Source organism: Balaenoptera musculus, chromosome 3 (assembly GCF_009873245.2).
Source record: "Balaenoptera musculus isolate JJ_BM4_2016_0621 chromosome 3, mBalMus1.pri.v3, whole genome shotgun sequence".
Classification (NCBI taxonomy): Eukaryota; Metazoa; Chordata; class Mammalia; order Artiodactyla; family Balaenopteridae; genus Balaenoptera; species Balaenoptera musculus.
This window is the reverse complement of record NC_045787.1, coordinates 151,393,982-151,413,281: the sequence shown is the minus strand read 5'-3', so window position 1 is coordinate 151,413,281 and position 19,300 is coordinate 151,393,982. Positions and strand designations below refer to the sequence as shown.

Here is a 19,300-nt window from a genome sequence, read left to right as displayed (position 1 = left end):
TTTTAAATTTTTTGGAATAATTTTAGTTGTATAGAAACATATTATGTACATATGTACATGACCATAGTACATTTGTCAAAAGTAAAAAATTTACCGTGATACAATACTTCAGCAGGTGGAATTCTAAGATCGCTCCCAAGATTACCACCCCTTGCTGTACACACTTTGTATAACTCCCTCCCCATGAGTGTAGGCAGAACCTGTGATTATGATGATATGATTGAATTACTCAACCTATGATTGAGTTACATTAAAAAGCTTATCCTTGGTGGGCCTGACTTAATTACGTGAGTCCTTAAAAAAGACTAGACCCTTCCTTGAAGCATGAGAGGGTGTGTGGAGGGGACCACATGGCAAGGAACTGTGAATGGCCTCTGGCCAGCAGTTAGAAAGAGAATGGGGGCCTCAGACCACAGGAACCACATGGACTTGAAAGAGGACCCAGAGCTCTAGAAACCCTCAGAGGACACATTGACTTTAGCATCATGAGACCCTGAGCAGAGAACCAAGTTCATCGTGTCTAGACTTCTGATCACAAAAACTGTAAGATAGTAAATTTGTGTTGTTTTAAACTGCTGATTTGGTGGAAATCTGTTATGCAACAATGGAAAATGAATATAATTACTATGAACTAAAAAGAACCAGATCAAATTCATGAGTAACAATAACCCACTATTCATCTAGCAAGATTTCAATAAAGATTAATGTGAAAAAAAAAAAAGGACTAATGTGAAGACAAGCATGAAGCCATGGACCACTCCCGTCACCTCCAGTTTTCAAGATGATTTTCACACTCTCATATTGTGTCTCAGTTGGAGGTGGTTAGAATTCTGATCAAGAATGGATCTATTATATGAGAAAATATTTGCAAATCATATATCTGATGAGGATGTAGTATCCAAATATGTAAAGAACTCTTACAGCTCATCAACAAATAGACAAACAACCCAATTTAAAAATAGACAAGGGGCTTGAACAGACATTTCTTCAAACAAGATATACAGCTGGTCAGCAAGTACATGAAAAGGTGCTCAACATCATTAGTCATTAGGGAAATGCAAGTCACACCCATAATGAGATACAGCTTCACATCCATTAGGATCTGTTGGTGAGGATGGAGAGAAATTGGAACCCTCATACACTGCTGGTGGGGATGTCAAATGGTTCAGCCACTGTGGAAAATTTTGGTGGGCCTTCAAAATGTTAAATATGGAATTATCATATGACCCAACATTTCCACTCCTAGGTATATACCCAAAAGAATTGAAAACAGGTATTCAAACAATGCATGCACGTCCACTTATGTTCATAGCAGGACTATTCACAATAGCCAGGAGGTGGAAACAGCCCACATGTTCATCAAGGAATATATGGATAAACAAATTGTGGTATGTACATACAATGTAGTACTATTAAGCCATAAAAAAGAATGAAATACTGACACATGATACAAAGTGAATGAATCTCAAAAACATTTTGCTAAGTGAAAGAAACCAGACACAAAAGGTCACATACTGTGTGATTCTATTTATATGAAATATTCAAAATAGGTTAATCCATAGAGACAGAAAGCAGATTGGTGGCTGGGAAGAGGGAGGAAAGGGAAGCTATTGCTTGATGGGTACAGGATTTCCTTTTGGAGTAATGGTAATGTGTTGGAACTAGACAGAGGGAACTACATAAAAGGGGTGGTTGCCCAACATTATGAATCCCCTAAAGGCCACTGAATTGATCACTTTGAAATGGTTAATTTTATGCTATGTGAGTTTGACCTTAATTTTTTAAAAAAGAATAATCTGTTATAGAAAATAACAAAGTTATATCTTAATCAGTGGTAAGTGACTTTGTAATTCTGCTATCCATTTCTTAATGTGAACTACAGACTTTATTTAGATCTTCTCACCAGTTTTTCTTCTAATGTACTTTTCCTATTCCAGGATCCCACCCAGGAGACCACATTGTATTTAGTGGTCATGTCTCCTCCTCAGTCTTTCCTTGTGTTTTATGACTGACAATTTTAAGACATATTGGTCAGGTATTGTGTAGAATGTTGCTCAATTTGGGCTAGTCTGATGTTTCTCATGATTAGGCTGGGTTACTAGTGTTTGGGAAGAATACCACTCAGGTGGATTGACACTATCGTGACATCTTGTCAGTGGTCTATGGTGTCAACATGACCTATCACTGGTGACATTAACCTTAATCACTTGATTAAAGTGGTATCTGCTAGATTTCTCCATTATAAAGTTACTGTTTTCCTTTCCCTACTCTACATTTTGGAAGTAGTTCACTAAGTCCAGGCCATACTCAAGGAGGGGGGAATTTAGCTCCACCTCCTGGAGAGGGAAGTATCTACATATATTACTTGGAATTCTTCTGTAAGGAAGATTTGTCTCTTTTCCCTATTTATTTATTTATGTATGTATTTATTTATCTGATCATTTATATCAGTATGGATATTTAATTTATTCTTCGGATTATAATTCAATACTACATCATTTATTTTGTTGCTTAAGTTGCTCCAGCTTTGGCCATTCTGAATTCTTTTGCTTTGGTTTTGTTTCTTTGATATACCGCCCCCCCTTTTTTAAAGCACTTCCTTACTTTCTGGCACTGCAAGATACTCTAGGCTTATCTTGTATTTTTCCTGCCCTGGCTCTAGAATCAGTCATTTCTCCAAGGAGTCATGGTTCTTTTTATTGGAAAATGGTATTTAGAAACCAAGATCTAGGTGCTGAATGTGCTTGTTGCTACTAGGGTGTCATTGGCTGTAGGTCTTGTCTGCAGGCAGCTAGGGTTATTATTCACTCTATATTCACATAACTGTAATTATTTCTGTATGCATCTGTCTGTGTACATAACATAAACATGAGCTCATAGTAATGTCTCTGACTAATCCAGCTTTCCCCTTTGCTTATTTATAAATTCTTTCTTGGACAGTGAGAAACCAGGCTCTCATTACCCATAGTTTATTTACTCACTTGTTCAACCCCAATATATATGTATAGTAATTTCAAAATTGCTACCCTGTACCCCTGTGTGAAACAACTCTACCTACCAGAGTATAGCATTTATGGACAGTTCCTTTGGTCTTCAGCCTTACAGTTCTCAACTGAAACACTGTTTTGCAAAGTGACTTAAGTCAGTTACATGTTTTTCCCTACCACCTTCAGTGAGGTTATGTCACATAATTTTAATATAGTTATATTAATTTGTTTCAGCCTGCATTCCACCCTGGGATTTTCCAGCATCCTGGTTATTTTTTAAAATTTGTATCCATTAAAGTTTCCTCTTTGTGACGTATGGTCCAATAGTTTTTGACAAATGCTTGGAGTATATCCATCACCCCAGTACCATGCAGAACAGTTCCATCACCTCACAGCTCCTCCATGAGTCTCCTTGTGTTTCATTCCTTCTACTCCCTCAACCTTTGGCAACCACTGACCTAATTTCAGTCCCTATAGTTTTGTATGGCCTGGATTTTTTTTATAGCAACTCTTTTTATTAGACATGAAAATTGCTGGTAAGCAGAGGTTCTCTTACTTTGTGGTTGAAGTTAGTTGATACCAGGATTCAAGTCCAGTCCTGACACTTACATTGCCCTGAGTCTCAATTTTCTCATCTGTAAATGAGTATAAGAAAAATAGTCCTGGCCTCATGGGGGTTCTTGGGAGGACTCAATAAGATAACATTTGTTGGCGCAGTGCCTGGCACATAGTAAGTAATCAATAAACTTGATTGAAATACTTGAAATACTTTATATTTGCTATCCTCATCATCACCATGATCATCGTCACCATGGTGGGATATGAAAAAAGAATATTAAAGAGGCCAGGAAATGCTGCCGTCTTGAGTTGTTGGTGGCCATAAGAATGTACACATGGGCCCTTCCCTAAAGAAGGCAGAGAGGATGTGACTGTAGCAGGGTCACCAAAGTCTTCCTCTGGTGTTTGTGGTGCCTGTGTGTATTATCAGGGTTGATCCTGGAGTTAGTTAGGGCTTCCTGAGGAGACAGAATCATCTGTCTGTCATTCAAAAATTGCCCTAGGCAGGGAGATTTTAGGGCTTCATTTTGGCTTTTCTCCTCCCCAGGATTTTTTTTTTTTTCACTGAGATGATATTACAACACAGAAAGAACTTTAAAGAAGTAAATCACTGTAATCCCTACACCCAAGTGGGTTTATGTTTTGGTAGTTGCTGCCATCCCACGCCTGCATTTTTACACATATGTAAACATTATTGATTGTATCATAAACATTTTTCCTTGTTGCTACATAGTCTTCATAATGATTTTTGATGAAGATATGACAGTTTCATGAAGGGGATTCACCATCCTTCACTAAAGTACTCCCACTGTTTTGCGGCACAACTTCATGAGTATCATTTTTTTGCTCCTGATGATTTATTTCCTTGGGATATACTCCCTAGAGTAGGAATTTTCTGTCAAAGGATAGGAAAGTCTTTGTGGCTTTAGCTGTAGCATTTTGCAGAAATAAAGCATTACATCCTTTTTTGTATATTAATCTATATTTCATCAAAATACAGCTGTTCAGGGATGTGATCAAATATTTGGTGAAGAGTTTGAGACTAATGCTTCAACAGATCATTGATAAATTTATCATCTGACCATGTAATGCTTTTTTGGAAACCATGATTTTCTCTGATTAGTTTTCTCTCAGCTCTTGCCACCCCCAACTCCAAGTTCTCCTTCTCAGTACTTCTGGAGGGAACGCTCCCAAAGTCTCCGGTCATTTCTCAGAAACTCATTCTTTATTTACTTTAGGAGTCAGGACTTGTTTGCATATGTAAAACCAGGACCATATTGTTTGCAGATGCTAGGGGTGCTGCCAGATAACTGAATGTAAAAAGTTGAGGCTTTTGAATCATTTTTACAAACCAGGACACAAAAGAATATTTTCTTAGAATTAAAAATAATAATAAAGGCATGGAAATAAAGATCTCGGGACTAGGTTTCTAGTACAGACATTTCACTTTGTGTTCCTAGTAGGGACGTTTCAACTCCAGAGTTGGGGGGGGTGGGGGGTGGGGAAGATAGAGGACTAAGATAAAACTTTGCAGATTCACTATATAATCCAGAAAAACAAATGCATAAAAGGAGTTAGAATAAATAATGAAACAAAAACTCAATCAGTTATTTATGATCCCATCTACTAGCATTAACAATACGTTTTTCCCTTTCTTGAATAGTTTTCTGTTTAGTTTTTGTTTGAAGATAAGAGTAGCTTAAAAGTAATTGTGTTTCCTATCAGTATTTGATAAAGCCCCCTTCCCCTTAGGGGACCCGCCCAGATGTGATAGCACTTGTTGAAAGCGAATTGTTTTTTACCATTAAATGCTTTTGTTATTTTTTTAAAAAAAGGAAATTAGCGTAGCTTCTAGTCTTTCTAGAAATGATAAAAACAGATGAGAGCTTCTCATACAAATTGACTGGCTTAAACTAGAAGGCTGGATTCTTTTTCCAAGTGAATTTTGAAATCTGTAATAGTACCTGCAAGTACAATGGGGGAAAAGTGAGTTCTGAGGTCCTGCTCACACCTGCATCGCGGGCACCTACTGCAGCGTTCCAGTTCAGTAAGGACGGGCATGGCTGGGAGGCTCCAGACGCCAGTGCACATGGCCTGGGGTCGGGTGGGGGTGGGGGTGGTATCTGCTGCTGCTGTGCTCTCACCCACCTGGTAGGAGCCTGTGGCAGCTGCGGGGGGATCTCTGGAGGCTCTGGGCCAGCCCAGACTGCTCGCAGGGTGGCTCTGGGCCCGGTGGGCAGTTCTAGGGAAGAGTGCCCCAGGCTTAAGCAGCAGTGAGTGGCAGGTGTGGGTCTGGACAGGAGCTGAGAGCCCGGGCCAAGAGGCCTAGGCAGGTTCTGATTTCTGGGACAAGCCGAGGCCTTGCGGGGGTTTAAGAGGTGTGGGGAGGATAGAAAAGTTCTGTTGTGGTACTGCTTTCACAAATACCTCCACCACAGGGTTCAAAATCGTACATCCTCCAGTTCTCTAAAACCTTGGCCTTAACTCCATCTCTTGTCAGTATCAGCCTCTGTGGCCCATCTGGAAAGTGAGGGCAAGGCTGGCAGATTGGAGTGGAGGTGGAACTTGGAAGTACTTTTCAGGGGCCAGAGCCTCCCCTGGTTACGTTTTTTATTTCAGGCTCCTGGTCCTGGGCAGTTCAGCCCATTCTTATTTATTTATTTATTTTCTTACTTACTTACTTACTTACTTATTTATTTATTCATGGCCGTGCCGCACGGCTTATGGGAATCCTAGTTCCCTGCTCAGCGACTGAACCCAGGCCCTCAGCGTGGAGTCTGTTATAACCACTGGATCTCCAGGGAATTCCCTGTTCAGCCCCTTCTTATGTGAAAATTCCAGGCTATGTGATCAAGGGCTCAAGACTGGGAGTGCCCTTCTCACCTCCCTAAAACAGTGATTTAAAAATTTCATTTTTGTTTGTTTGCCGTGCTATTTTCCAGGTATTTGTATTTGCATTTTTACTATGTTTTTTATTGAGAAAAATTACATTTTTAGGTTTAAACCTTAAGTAACCCTTTTAGTGGTAGTATGCATTTTTAACTCAAGTTAACACATTTGGGATTTGCTTTGTTTTGCTTTTAGGAAGTTTTTTTGTTTTTTGTTTTTGTTTTGTTTTTTCCTAGAGAAAGGTTAATGCTTTGTATATTCTTGTCAGGACTCAAGTCTTGGCTAGTTTGGGGATTGTGGGCCAATTGCTTCACTCCCCTAAACCTAGATTTGGGATTGGGGATTAATTTCTTATTTTTTCCAAGTTTTTATCCCCTGTCTGTGAGGCAGGGACAATAATTCAGGCCTCAGAGGTTACCCGAGTGTCACATCAGGTGATGATTATGCCAGGGCGGTACTGTGAGTTGTCATAATAGCAGAGCTGTGACTTTTGACTACATTTCTGTGGTAGTTCTTTTCCCTTCACCCAAATCTAGCACAGGGCTGGGCATGTGTAGAGATTCTTGTTAAATTGTACTGAACTAAATTTTCTAGGCCAAGGATCCCCACTGGTAAGAAGAAAGGAAAATGTCATCAGGGTGGATTAGCCCTGGGCCATTGGGTCTGAAGCCAGTGGGCTGGGAGGGGCTGCAGCCAAGGGGCCTCTGGGGCTCCTTGGGGTTGGATAGGGGTGGTCTCCGGAGCAGGGAAAGATGTTCAAGAGCAAGTTTTGATTGGCCCTACCTGGCCTCCCTCTGCTCTGCCCTCCTATCTTCATGCCAGGGACTACCGGGTCCGTTTGTCATTCCTGGATTTGTATTTGAAAATGTTGTTAACAAAGCAGAAGCCTTTCATCTTCTATTCAGGGACTCCCAAGTAATTGCTTAATGTTTATTTCTGTTTCTCCTCCCATTCTAAAACGGCCTGTAGAATTTAATGACCTTTTAAAAACTGTTCTTGAAAGCACCAACACCACCACTGTAGATCTTTCAAATATGTTGGTTTTTGCTGTTTTTCCACTTCTACCCCTCTCCGCTCCAAAACTCATCCTTATTTTTTACCCCCTTTTCTTTCTGGTTCAGAAGATGGAGGGACCAGTCAAGCTCCGGACAGTTCGAGAAGCACCGACGGACTGCGTCTGTCCCCCAGGTAAGTGGATGTTCGATCGTTGCTGGCTCCTGACTTCCATAGGCCTGGTCTTCTCTCTCCTGTCTACCCGAAACTGCCAAGGCCATGGTCAAGAGAATCACCGTGGGTTTCAGGCTGTCTGTGGTACCTTGTGGACTGTCCTGGGGCCTTTCTTCCTACATCATCTTCCCTGGTAGGTGTGTCATTAAAGATTCCGGCAAAATTAACTGACTTGGTTTGATGGGGATGGTGGTATTGGTGGAGGAGCTAAGCAACTCTTCGAGATGACTTAACAATAAAGGCTTAGATGCTAGGAAAGTGGCAGCCATCCCCTCTTAAAGATGGAGAAACAGACATGAACCATCCAAACAGTGTTAACATTGTGACCCTAGCTCTGTTTCGAACATGAGGGGTGGTGGGTAGAGGAATAATCTGGCAAATATAGTTTTTTTTGGTTTTCATTTCTTTGGTGGAGGTAGAGGAAAGGAGCAGGAAACATGGGCTGATTTGTTCAAATAATCATGTGTCTTGGGTTTTGATGGTGTAGACCAGGACGGCTGTGACTAGAATTGAGGATTTGTTGGTTCCTAATCCATGTGGCTCAAATCCTGATTCATATCGGTCTTCCAGTTGTCCTCATTGGAGCTTTGCACGTATTATGACTGAGAATTTAGGGGTGTAGTCTCAGCCCCAGTGTTTTCAGGGTTAGAATTATCCTCTCATAGAACAGTATGTAATACCAGTGAATGAGTGGAAAATTGTAACAATTCCCAGATGACCCACCATGCCGGACGAGGTGAGAGAACATGGGAGCTGAACCCAGGGGCCCTGTTCCTTGCTGTCATGCCTTCCATTAGCCAAGTTGTCTGGCATTTCCAAAACCACTTCACCTGGTCCAGAAACCAAGCTTACTGATGGTTAACATCTCCACATTGGGAGATGCCCTGAGATTTGTGCAAAGATGGACCCATCTTTGGGCTCTGTAGGCTTTTTGATGTCATGGAGGAAATACAAAGCCCAGGACCTGGAGATAGTCTTGTGTCTGTCTTCCCTCGAGGTCTCTTGACCCACTCGGAGAGGTGTCAAGAAGGCCTCTGGAATGACCATGGAGGCCAAAAGCCTGGTCAGAACCCTCAGTTCCACTGAGAGGAGGGCAGGTGACCTGCCGTCCTCTCTGGGGGTGCCCAGCAGTCAGTGCTATGCTGTAGTTGTCCCAGGGGCTTGTGGCTGTGATCAGTGAAAATTCAGTCTCTGGGGACTCAGCGAGAGAGGATTTTGCAGTCGAGCTTGAGCTAGCCTTTCATAGGAACTCTGAGGTTTTAATAGGAGGGAAAAGGACATGATAAGTAATGACATCATGAGCAGATCAGGAAGTCAGAAATTGCAATTCAATGGGGGAAAAAATTCAGTTCCACCAATGAATTTTTGGCTGATCTGCAAAATGTATAAAACAATTCTTCTTGCTCCTCCCCTGCTCTTTCTTTCTTAGTAATTGAATGGTTGTAAATTCATGTGAGTTATGTAGATGAGGGTTTTTAAAACTGGGAGTCACTGGGAATTCCCTGGCAGTCCAGTGGTTAGGACTCTACACTCTCACTGCCAAGGCCCCGGGTTCAATCCCTGGTTGGGGAACTAAGATCCCACAAGCCGAGCGGCGTGGCCAAACAAACAAACAAACCTGGGAGTCACAACACATTTATGAAACATGAAATCAGTTATGTGGGTTGCAGCCAGCATTCTGAAATTTTGAACTAGCAGAGACCGGAATAAAAAATATTGGAGTGAAGATTTTGTGTCAGCTATTTATATTTGTAAATGGCAGTGTGAAACGGGTTCCTTGCTATGGGTTGCTGACTGAAAGTTTGAAAACCACCAATACAGATGATAGATGGAGAGGGAGGAGGTGGCAGTGAGGGGACATGGAGCTCTCCTGAATAAACCCAGACCAGGTCCAAATCTTGGTCAGCCACTTACTGTTTGTGTTAATAAATGATACCAATACTGGAGTGGGCTCTGTAGGCTTTTTGATGTCATGGAGGAAATACAAAGCCCAGGACCTGGAGATAGTCTTGTGTCTGTCTTCCCTCGAGGTCTCTTGACCCACTCGGAGAGGTGTCAAGAAGGCCTCTGGAATGACCATGGAGGCCAAGAGCCTGGTCAGAACCCTCAGTTCCACTGAGAGGAGGGCAGGTCACCTGCCATCCTCTCTGGGGGTGCCCAGCAGTCAGTGCTGTGCTGTTGTTGTCTGAGGGGCTTGTGGCTGTGATCAGGCTGTCGTGGCAGGTATGGTCAGCGTGGCCCAGGGGGTGTAGCACCGCAGCCTCTGCCAGGCCCCAGTGCACACCCATATCCACATCTGCTCTTTCTCTCCTGTCACCTTGAGCTGGAGAACTCACTTGAGCACTTTAGACTAGAGCCCTTTATCAGTGCAAAACCCCATAGGCTGGCACATTCTCCTCTGCCATAAAAAGCACAGAGGGCTTTTTCTCCAACACCAGAAGCCTTAACTCATTCCCTTTCTCCCTGGCTCTGATCTGCCCTGCAGACTTTTGGAGTCTGGACACGCAGACCACCCTCATTTGAGATACCCCATCTCATCTGAGATACCCGCAGATCCCCCTAGCCCAGTTCCTTCCCACGGCCCAGAGGACAGTGTAACCTTTTGTCGGATCCTAGGATGCAGCAAGACAGATAAGCGAGGCCAGAGAAGGGGGCGGCTCTTCTGTGTGTGTTACCCATTGTGAAGTGGGTGATCGGGGAGCTCTGAGGCTGAAGGGAGGGGCAGGCTTCGGGCTGGAAGGTCAAGATTCTTCTCTTGCTGGAGTCAGTGGTGGGAGGACTGGCAGAGCTGTGCTCTGAACTAGCCCTGTGACCTCAAGCAAGTGAGAGGCCCTTGAACGTTGAACTCCTTGTCTATAAAACGGTATAGTGAGTTGAATTGTGTCCCCCCCCCCGAAAGATATGTCCCAGTCCTAACCCCTGGTATTTGTAAATGTGGCCTTATGTGGAAATAGGGTCTTTGCAGACATAATTAATTTAAAGATCTTGAGATGAGATCATCCAGGGTTTAGGGTAGGCCCTAAATCCAATGATGAGTGTCCTTGTAAGAGTCAGAGGTAAGAGATTTGAGACACAGAGACACCCAGAGGAGAAGGCCATGGGAAGACAGAGGCAGAGGCCAGAGTGATGCGTCTACAAACCTAAGAACACCCCGGATTGCCGGAAGCCACAGAAGCTGGAGAGGGGCGTGGAAGGGATTCTCCTTAAGAGCTTTCAGAAGGAACCAGCCCTGCCAACACCTTGGTTTTGGACTTCTGGCCTCCAGAATTGTGAGACAATAGGTTTCTGTCATGTTAAGTCACCTAGTTTGTGATCATTTGTTGTGGCAGCCTTAGGAAACTAAAATAAATGGGACCGTTAATCACCCTAATTATAAGGTTGCTGAGATAATCAAAACGTGGGAGACATAGGAACTTCCTACACCACCAGGTCTGAATCAGGTGTGTGGGGCTGCCACCTGGGAGCCCCCCTCATGCTGCTCTTCCTCATACACCTGCCTCAAAAGAGACTTCTCTTCCTTCAGCGGAGAACTCCGGGCTGTAGATTCATGTGGCTTACCCATGTCCCTGGGGATTCCAACGTCTTCTCTTCTTATGTTACTTATGTACTTAAATGTTTTAAAATGTGTTTAAAGTTTTAAAATGTTTATTTTTGAATAGGAAATAATATATGATGAAAGATTCAAGTACTACAAAAGATTACATGTGAAAAATAATTCCCCTCCCCTCCTCTCCCCCGGTTCTCCTGCTCCTCTTTCCAGGGGCCCTTTACCCATTTGCTGATGTCCTTCTGAGCAGTCCTTTCCGATAGAACTTTCTGTGATGATGGAAATATTCTATCTCTCCGCTAATCCAGCAGCCACTACTAGCCATGTGGGGCTACCAAGCCCCTGAAACATGGCTAGTGCGACTGACAAACTGAATTTTAAATTTTTGTTTAATTTAGAATGGATAAACAGCAAGGTCCTAATGTGAAGCACAGGGAACTATATTCAGTATCATGTGATAAACCATAATGGAAAAGAATATTAAAAAAGAATGTAGGCATGTGTATAACTGAGTCACTTTGCTCTACAGCAGAGATTGGCACAACTTAGTAAATCAACTCTACTTCAATAAAAAAAAATTTTATTTAATCTTAATTTAAATTGCCACATGTGTCTGGTGGCTATGGTGTTGGACAGTTTTTTGAGGTTTTTGAGGTCATTTAGATACATTTCAGTGAGAAGCTCCCCTCCTGGTTTTACACAAATGGTGTCATATGTTGTTGTCCCTGCGTTGCTTTCTCAGTTTGCAGTTTCCCTCTGAGATGGTCTGAATCATTCCATGTATCAGAGAGCAGGTCTTACCTTGTTTTGGGTTAAAAGACAAAATCCTGTTGGGCTGTCCTGTGAGGTACCTGGCCAGTCCCCACCTCAAGGACGTTTGAATTGTTTCCCATCCTGTGTTCTTACAGACTGTCCTTCAGGGAACTGTTGGAGGGAAGGAGGACTGTTGTCTTGCCCCGTTCCCTGCCTTCCTCATGCTCTGTACTGAAGCCCATCATGAGCCAGGCACTGCTGCAGGGCTTTGGGTCACTGGGCTGAAAGGATAGGAGCCCTCAGTCTGTTTGGGGAGCCACCACCAGAGCAGCAATTCTGGAATGTTGCAGGGGGTGGCCCCGAAGTCTGCTCTGTGGGAGACTCGGGCATGACCCAGTCCCCACTGTGCTGTGAACATGTGAGCATCCCAAGGGACGGGTCGGGGCCAGCACCCTGGAGCCTGAGAGGTTTGGATTTGACTCTGCTGCTTAAACAGCTGCCGAGTGGACACATCCTGCACATCCTGGAGATATGGGCCATTCTGGTGTAAAAGCTCCTTATGTTAACTAACTCTTTTAATTACATTAATAAAATAAACAAACAAAAAGGAAACTTACTAGCTTATACAACTGGAATAGAGAGGTCAGAGGTAGAGCCAGATTCAGGTATGTCTGGGCTCAGGGGTCTCTCTCCGCCTCTCAGCTCTTCCCTGAGTCATTTTCAGACACTGTCTCCTTGGGGTGGGAAAGTGGCCACCAACAGCCCCAGCAGTATATCAGACCTTCTCAGGAACCCCAGCAGATAGAGCACTCCCCTTTCTCAAAGGTGTCAGCATTGGGGAATGGGGAGTGTTATGGGCTGAATTGTATCCCCCCCCAATTCATATGTTGAAGTCTTAACCCCCACCCAGTACCTCAGAATGTGACTGTATTTGAGATAGGGTCTTTAAAGAGGTAAATAAGGTAAAGTGAGGCCATTAGGGTGGGCCCTCATCCACTATGACTGGTGTCCTTATAAGAAGAGGAGATTAGGACACAGACACACACAGAGGGAAGATGACATGAAGTCAGGGAGAAGACGGCCATCTACAAGCCAGGGAGAGAGGCCTCAGAAGAAACCAACCCTGCTGACATCTTGATCTCTGACTTATTACCTCCAGAATTGTGAGAAAATAGATTTCTGTTGTTTAAGCCACCCAAACTATGGTACTTAGTTTTGGCAGGCCAAGCAGACTAATACAGAGAGTTATTGTTGCTGGGTACAGAGTTTCTGTTTGGAAAGATGGAAAAGTTCTGGAAAATGGATAGTGGCGATGGTTATACAACATTGTGAAGGTACTAAATGCCATGAAATTGTGCACTTTTAAATGGTTAAAATGGTATTTAAATTTTGTCTGTATTTTACCGCGATTAAAGAAGAAATCCCAGCATTGACCCTGATTTGCCTGGCTTGGGGCAGATGCCTCTCCCTGTACTAATTGCTGTGCCTGGAGGATGGGACACATTGATTGGCCAGGTCTGGGTCATGTGACTGGTCTTGGACCTGTGGGGAGGCTGTTGTGGGGGAGGGTTGACACTACCAGAATCATGTAGGCTGAGAGTGGGGAAGGGTGGTTACCTCAAGAAAAAGTAGGGTGCTTTCCCAGAAAAAGAGAAAAGGGATGCAGCTGGGCAGACATAAATAATAGATGACCACTTCAGTCCGGCTCTGGGGGCAGCTGGCCAGACATGTCCAGGTGGTCCTAAGCAGGGACTATGGACAGACCCTGAGTTTGACCAGAGGCTTGCCTCCACTTCAAGCACATAAGTCTTTTCCCTCTGTTGAGCTGGTCTGACAGACAGTGCAGCTCAGTGATTAAGCACTTGAATTTTGGACCCAGACTGCGTGATTCAAATTCTTTGTCCCAGACTTCCTTGGTGGCGCAGTGGTTGGGAATCCGCCTGCCAATGCAGGGGACACAGGTTCGATCCCTGGCCCAGGAAGATCCCACATGCCGCGGAGCAACTAAGCCCGTGCGCCACAACTACTGAGCCTGCGCTCTAGAGCCCGCGAGCCACAACTACTGAAGCCTGCGCGCCTAGAGCCCATGCTCCGCAACAAGAGAAGCCACTGCAATGAGAAGCCCGTGCACCGCAAGGAAGAGTAGCCCCCGCTCGCTGCAACTAGAGAAAGCCCACATGCAGCAATGAAGACCCAATGCAGCCAAAAATAAATAAATTAAAAAACAAAGAACAAATTCTTTGTCCCTTACCAACTCCATGACCTCGAACTTATCCTCCCGGTGTACCTACCTCATAGAATCGTGCGAGGATTGAATGAGCTTGTAGAGAGTTTGTAACAGAGCCTGGCACTGCTTCCTGAAAGTGAGTTAGTGGTTACCAGGAACCCAGATCCCTTGCCCCCAGGCCAGTCCAGACTCACTGTGTGCAGCCTGTTACCTTCCTGATTGTTGCCAGGGCTGCCAGAGAGGTAGGGAGGAGGCGATTCAGAGTTGGTGGTTGGCTGGGAATATCCTGGAGGGAAAGAACAAAGGCCTGGCAGACTTCCTTGGCACGTTCTTCTGGGATGTGGGTGAGAAAATGCTGGTGACAGAGCCCAGAAGTGAGGGAACCGGAAAGGAAAAGAAAACGTGTGGCCTGTGAACTCTCGTCAGCCACTAATGGCATCCGGAAGGCCTCATCATGCAAAACCGGGGGCTCTGCCCCTTTGCCCAGTTTGCACTGGTTTCTAACTGGGCTCAACCTGCGCTGGAGAGTATTAGGAACTTTTCATTTCCTTTTTGTGCCTTTTTGTGTTCTTGCATAATATCCCAGAGACATGGCGTGTGGTTTCCAAATGATAGGGACTGTGCTTGCAGTGTAGGGTGACTTTCCAGAAATTAATAAACAGATTTATCAGAGTTAGAAATTCGCTGCTCTGTGAAAATGTTTGGAAGTTTGAGCAGAGGAGTGAAACTCTGCCTAGGAGAATATGAAATACAATGTGGAAATGATACAGAACCTGATACATTTCATTGACAGTTTATGGCAAATGTTGCGGAGTGGAACAGAAATGGTCAGTTACTCTATTCAGCCTGTTTACTGTATTTGTTGGTTTAGGAATTTGCTTAGGGTGGCGGGGTGGGGGTTGGGGGCGCTTTCTTACTACGTTGAAGCAAAAAATGGTTATCCTACTTTGGGTTATTTCTTATTTGTAGAATTTTTTTTAATGATACTTTTTTTAATGTGTTAAATTCTAGTTGACTTGCGTTTATGGTAAAACTAAGTAGCTTAATGGCAGTTTATCCCATTATGTCAGACTGTACAAAGTTGAAGAAGATAATTTGTGTGTCTGATTTTTTTTTTTTTTTTTGGCCAGAATTCTCTGGAGAATTCATTCATTCGTTCATACATTCATTTCTACCCTATTTGGCGCTTGTCCTGTGGGTGATATTGACTAAGATTGTTAGAGGAATTGCGGACCCAGTTGTTAGAGGATGATGGCACACATACAGGAACCATACTATATTGAGAATGGGAAGAATCCTAAGAAAAAAGTCCCACAGAAATTGAAAGGAGGGAGAGATCACCTCAGATCAAGGAGACCTGGGTGGGGGAAGATGACAGTTGGGCAGGGTTTTGAAGACTGGTTGGCATCTTAACCAGCTGGGATGGGGAACACATTCCACAAGACCTGGCATGCTGAGCAGAGGCAGAGGGGAGCTCTGGGAGTGTCAGGGAGCTCTGTTTGGTTGGAAGGTGATAATGAGAGGTGAGGGTGGGTCTTGATTATGGAGGGATGTGAGCTTCATTCCATGGGACACCGTTGAAGGTATGTGAGTAGAGTTCAGCTTTAAGAGGAGGACTCTAGAAACAGCGTGGAGGATGGACTGGATCACAGGTTTGCTTCAGCAGAGAAGCCCACTGAGAGGGTGCTCCGGATGTGGACAATCTTTTCTTGTTCCCCGATGCGTTCCCTGAGCCTAGAACAGTGCTGGGCATGTGGAGAAGGGATGATAAATATTTGCTGAATGACTGCCCTGGAGGAGAGGTCATGAGAACTTGAATGAGGGCCATGAGAATTGATGGCAGGGAACAGCTGTGAGAGGCACTGGGCCATGTGGTGGACAAAACTCACAAACAGGATGGATGGGCACAGGAGGGGACAGAGGTGCCCGAAGCTGGAAGCCCGGGGGAGGGTGATATCCTGAACAGAAACAGGAAATCCCCAAAGAGGGATTTAGAAGGGAAGATGATAAGCATAGTTTTGGACAGTGGCCTTATGAACCAATTTGTAGACCCACTGATGAATGGAAGAAAATAATTAGAAGTCTTCTCTTAAGGCATCGTCTAGCCACTCTGAACCTATTAATTGTAAAATGTACTGTGTCCTGTAAATAAATGTCTTGAGGGCGCTCAAGATGTTTGTTTTTTGTTTTTGTTTTTGTTTCAATACAGAATATTTATTAAGAAGACATATTAACATGCTTAGATACACAAAGTAAACCACTTATACACATGCCATTCTCAGTGAACTATAAGGAAAAAAAACATGAAGAACAAAATTTGTTGCTTTCAGATAAGTTTTTGTGTTTTATAGCTATCATATGTCCATTTGCATATTAGGAAGTTATTAGCACTGATATATAAACTTTTTTCCCAATCTTACATGTAACTTTTTGGCAAGGGGAAGTTCACAAAAATTTGCATTGAAGTCTGAATATAAATTATAGACTTTTACAAGACGTTATGTATTGACCTTTGGGAATTGGAGATTTTCTTGTGACCACTAGAGGGAGCCCACTATATTCATTAAATTCATTAAATTCTGTAGAAATCTAATGGGATTTTTTAAAATGATAATTAATATTTTAAAAAATTTATTAGAAAGTACACAAAAGTTCAAACCAAGGGCAATGAAATACAAAGTTAGCCTTTCACTCTGTTGTTTTTTCTACTAAAACAGAAGATCACTGAGAATTTTCCAGATGGCTCCAGAATAGAGTGGTGTGTTGTTGGTTTCAGAAGGTGTTGTTGATTATGCAAAGGGTAAAATAGCAACTAGCGAACACATTCCCACTCACCCAAAATTTATTGAGCACATCTGGTTTAGACCCAGTAGAGACTCCCCAAAGCTGTGCGAAGATCCCATCTTGGCCAACTCTATGCCAGCCGTTGGATGACAGGTGCAACTCTTCACTCCGTGAGGTGTCATATAACTTTGTACATTGGGATTATTAAATGTCTCGCATATCAAGAGCTACTCACATGGTGGGACCGCCTCTTCCCAGGGGTAAGTTCAATGCAGTCATAATATTTTGTTTCTTAGCTCTCTTCTTATGCCAAAGTATATTCCACATGGATTGAAGATTTAAATGTGAAAAATAAAACCATGCAAGGCAAGACAAAAATACAACAGGTCACTTTTTAAAATTCTAGGTAGAAATAGACTTTATAAGCTCGGTACTGAAGTCAGAAACCATAAAGCAGCAGTTCTCAGCCAGGGATGATTTTGCCTTGTGGGGACTTTGGCAATGTTTGGAGACATTTTTGATTTGTCTCATCTTGAGGGGTGGGGTGCCACTGGCATCTAGTGGGTAGAGGCCAGGGATGCTACTAAACATTCTACAATGTACTGGAGAGCCCCCAACATAAAGAATTATCCCACCCAACTGTCAATGGTGCCAATGTTGAAAAACTCTGCTATAGAATAAATGTTTTCTTAAATGTTTTAAGCTTAAAAGCTTAAATTTTCTGTCTAGAAAGAAAATTCCACCGTAAAGTTTAAAGATAAATGGCAAACTGAAAAAAATTTGGCGTATATAACAAGCACATGGTTAATATTCATGAGATATAAAGTGCTTTTGCAAAAGAATAAGGAAAAGCCAAATATTTTAGTGGAAGAATGGGCAAAGGAGATGAATAGGGAGTTCACAGAAACGAAATGCATGCTGAGGACGGAGGCTGGGAAAGGACAGGATGCGGGGCAGTTCCAGGAATCTAGGCAGCAGGAACGGAGGGGCAGTCGCCTGGGGAGTAAGAGGTCTCTTGGATGTGTCTGCACCAACTGTTTTTTGGTGTGTCATTCTGCCTGAGGTTCAGGGTCTCAGAAGAGAGAGCCCTACTGGGCAGGTCTGACCCCTGTGCCCATTCCTCTGCCAGTGGCTTCCAGGGCAGGGCTGAGAGGGAAGAGCACCTCCCCCACAGGTGCCAGGATCCTGCACAGTGTAGGGGAGGGGAGTCTGGGTTTGATACAGGTGGACTTGGCAGTGAATGCCAACTGTGGCCGCCCAAGTGACCTGATTCTTTAAACTCTCCATCTCCTTGTGTGTAAAATGGGAAAACATTATGTACCTCGGTGGTTTGTTTTGAGGATATCCTGAGACAAGTGTATGTGGAAGTGCTTGGCACACCCTAGGCATCTCGTAATGTCTGTTCATTTATCCCTAAGGAAAGTGGTCTGTGGTCCTCAGGAGGTGACAGTCAGACACAGATCATTATTATGGGGGCGGGGGGGAGGGTACTTAGTAAGCAAGCCCAGCCCTTTCCTTTTGTTGCCTCCTCTGCGGAAAAGAATGTCATTTCTGCTTAGTCTCTTGGTTCATTTAGTGCCAGGATCCCCCAGCGAACCTTCTGCTCAAAGATGGAGAAAGAGCAACTCCTGGCTCCTCCGGGAGCCCCTGAACTTGGGATTCCCTCTGCTGCCTTGTAGATTGTGAGCAGGCAGCATGGTGAAGCCCTTTTCTCTTGCGTGGCCCTGGGGTTTCCTTCCTGATCCACCAAAGACTTCTTCTGCCCTGATCCACTGTTATTTTACATTTTTGTTTAGTCCTGCCTTTAGAAATAGGATGAATGCGGCCAAGCTGCCTTCCCTATGAGGTCATGATTTTCATGACACAATTAGGCTTGAAGTGGCCTGTTGTCTGGTCATTTCTTTAGAAGTAGCCTGTGTGGCCCACTCACAAGCTAGCACAGGAAGAAATTCAAAGCACTGGAGGCTAAGGCTCCGAGGGGAATGGGGGCTCTAAGGAAAAGTCCAGAAAGCAAAGGATGGTGGGGAGGATGGGCCGGCTCCCCCATTAGAAGCGCACACGCCTTCGTGGTGCATTGTGAAGAATGTACTTTTAAAATGCAGAGATGATTCCCAAGAGAACATGCAAACATTTACAAGAGTAGCTGTGCAGTGGGGAAAGGGCAGCCATTTAGAGTATTATTGGACCCTGGCTCTGTGCTAACCCTAATCCCTGGGGACGCTAAGTATGACTGTGCTCAGAATGTGAGCTCATGGAGTCAGGGGAAAATGGAGTTTTGACCCAAGTTGATGTCACAATGGGTCCAGTGGGGCTTCCCTGGTGGCGCAG

General features: G+C 43.8%; 1 protein-coding gene across 1 annotated transcript in view; it reads left to right on the top strand.

Annotated features, from left to right (window-relative positions):
* The window catches only part of COL23A1 (collagen type XXIII alpha 1 chain), a 366,383-nt gene that overhangs the window by 15,044 nt on the left and 332,039 nt on the right, over positions 1–19,300 (top strand). Inside the window, exon 2 of the mRNA XM_036849338.1 lies at positions 7,556–7,622. Within this exon, the coding sequence (XP_036705233.1) occupies positions 7,556–7,622 (67 nt within the window). The remainder of the gene's footprint in view (positions 1–7,555; positions 7,623–19,300) is intronic.